The 1447-nt window shown below is 64.3% G+C and overlaps 1 protein-coding gene across 1 annotated transcript in view; it reads right to left on the bottom strand.

Moving 5' to 3' along the window:
• WFDC3 (WAP four-disulfide core domain 3) overlaps positions 1-303 on the bottom strand; it is a 5596-nt gene extending 5293 nt beyond the window's left edge. The window contains exon 1 of the mRNA XM_029960416.1: positions 9-303. Coding sequence (XP_029816276.1) covers positions 9-303 — 295 coding nt within the window. The remainder of the gene's footprint in view (positions 1-8) is intronic.
• Positions 304-1447: the final 1144 nt, after the last annotated feature.

Here is a 1447-nt window from a genome sequence, read left to right as displayed (position 1 = left end):
ATACTCACTGGTGACATTCTGGGCGGATGCTGCCGGCAGCTCTGCCCAGAGAGCCAGGAGCCCCGCCAAGATGAGGACGCTGCGGGCCGTGGGCATGGTGCAGGAACCGGCTGCGCTGCGGCCGCCCGGCCGGCCTTTAAGCTCCTCTCCAGGTGGGGCTGGCGGGCTCGGCCTTCCGGGTGGTTCCCAAGGGCCGGGCAGGGCCAGGCTCCCCCTTCGCGCTTGCACAACCCGAGTATCAGGTATCTGCCGCTCCTGGCTGCCGACCAGGGAGGGGGAGCCTCGAGGAGACCGGGCGGCCATGCTGAGAACTCGCCCGGCAGGAATGGCAGCCAACCACCACCGGCTGCAGCCCCTGCACGCTGGACCCCAGACAGCTCCAGACTGATCCCACTGAAGTGCTGGGCTGCCATAGCCCCACACAGGGATCGGCCATGGGGATGCAGTGGTACTGCTTGCGGGCAGCGTAGCAGGCGCGGCTGCACCAGGGACAGGGCACGACCTGTCCCTACTTGGACTCACCCTGTGCTGCCCTGGCCACAGTCATGAGCTTGAATGGAGCCCCTGGCCTGGGTCACCAATGTCCAGAGGCCAGGAGGAACTGATGGTGCAGACAGGGCTGCAGATTGGCTCTGCTGCTGCTCACCCAATTCCTGCTCCTGTTCCAGATGCTGTTCTCCTCCTGCTCTGGGTCCTCAACTGAAGGGCCCTCCAGGCTGTCTGTGCCTTGGGCAGACGCCCAACCCAGGGCTCCCCTGCACTTCCCCAGAGCAGCCATGGGAGCTCTGCCCGGCTGCCATCTCATCCCATGGCCCCCATCATCCTTGCAGTCTCCCACAGCCCCAGGGATGCGGACAGACTGTCTGGCAGCACCGGATGGGCAAGTGGCTGGTGGGGAATGAACCATGGGCAAATGCACCCAGTGCTCCGGGACTTGGTGGTGCTGGGGCTGTACAACCCCGGAACCCCTCAGTGTGTCCAGGATACCCTGCCCAGAGCATGTCTGGTGGGCCAGGACACTTCACGGTGCCTGCCAGTGTTGAGCCTGGGCTGGTTTGGTCAGGCCCAGCTCGCCCACCCAACGTGGCCAACTCTGCCAGTGCCCATCTCCTCCACAGCCGCCTGTAGGAGGGTGAGACCAGCCCTGTCCCTGGTGATGTGCCCTTGCTGCTGGCAGAGTCTGCAGAGGCAGCCCCAGCTCCGAGTTGGAGCATCCTGCAAACCTGCATGGGCCAGGGGTGCCTGGGGCTGGGACATGATCCCTGCCTGAGTCACGAGCTGGTGTCTGCTCTGGCGGGGTCCGTCTCCAGGTAATTTAACCCCACAGTCAACAATGTGGCATGGTGGCATGGCAGTAAATCAGTAACTGTTTGCCTTTGCCTGTGGTCCCCTCCCTGCCTGGGTGTTTATGCAGGAACAGGAGCCGGCACAGATGGCTCAGCCTCCT

Source organism: Manacus vitellinus, unplaced genomic scaffold, assembly GCF_001715985.3.
Source record: "Manacus vitellinus isolate BGI_N305 unplaced genomic scaffold, ASM171598v3 scaffold_26_pilon, whole genome shotgun sequence".
Classification (NCBI taxonomy): domain Eukaryota; kingdom Metazoa; phylum Chordata; class Aves; order Passeriformes; family Pipridae; genus Manacus; species Manacus vitellinus.
The sequence above is the reverse complement of the archived record's forward strand: the minus strand, read 5'-3'. Positions and strand labels throughout refer to the sequence as shown.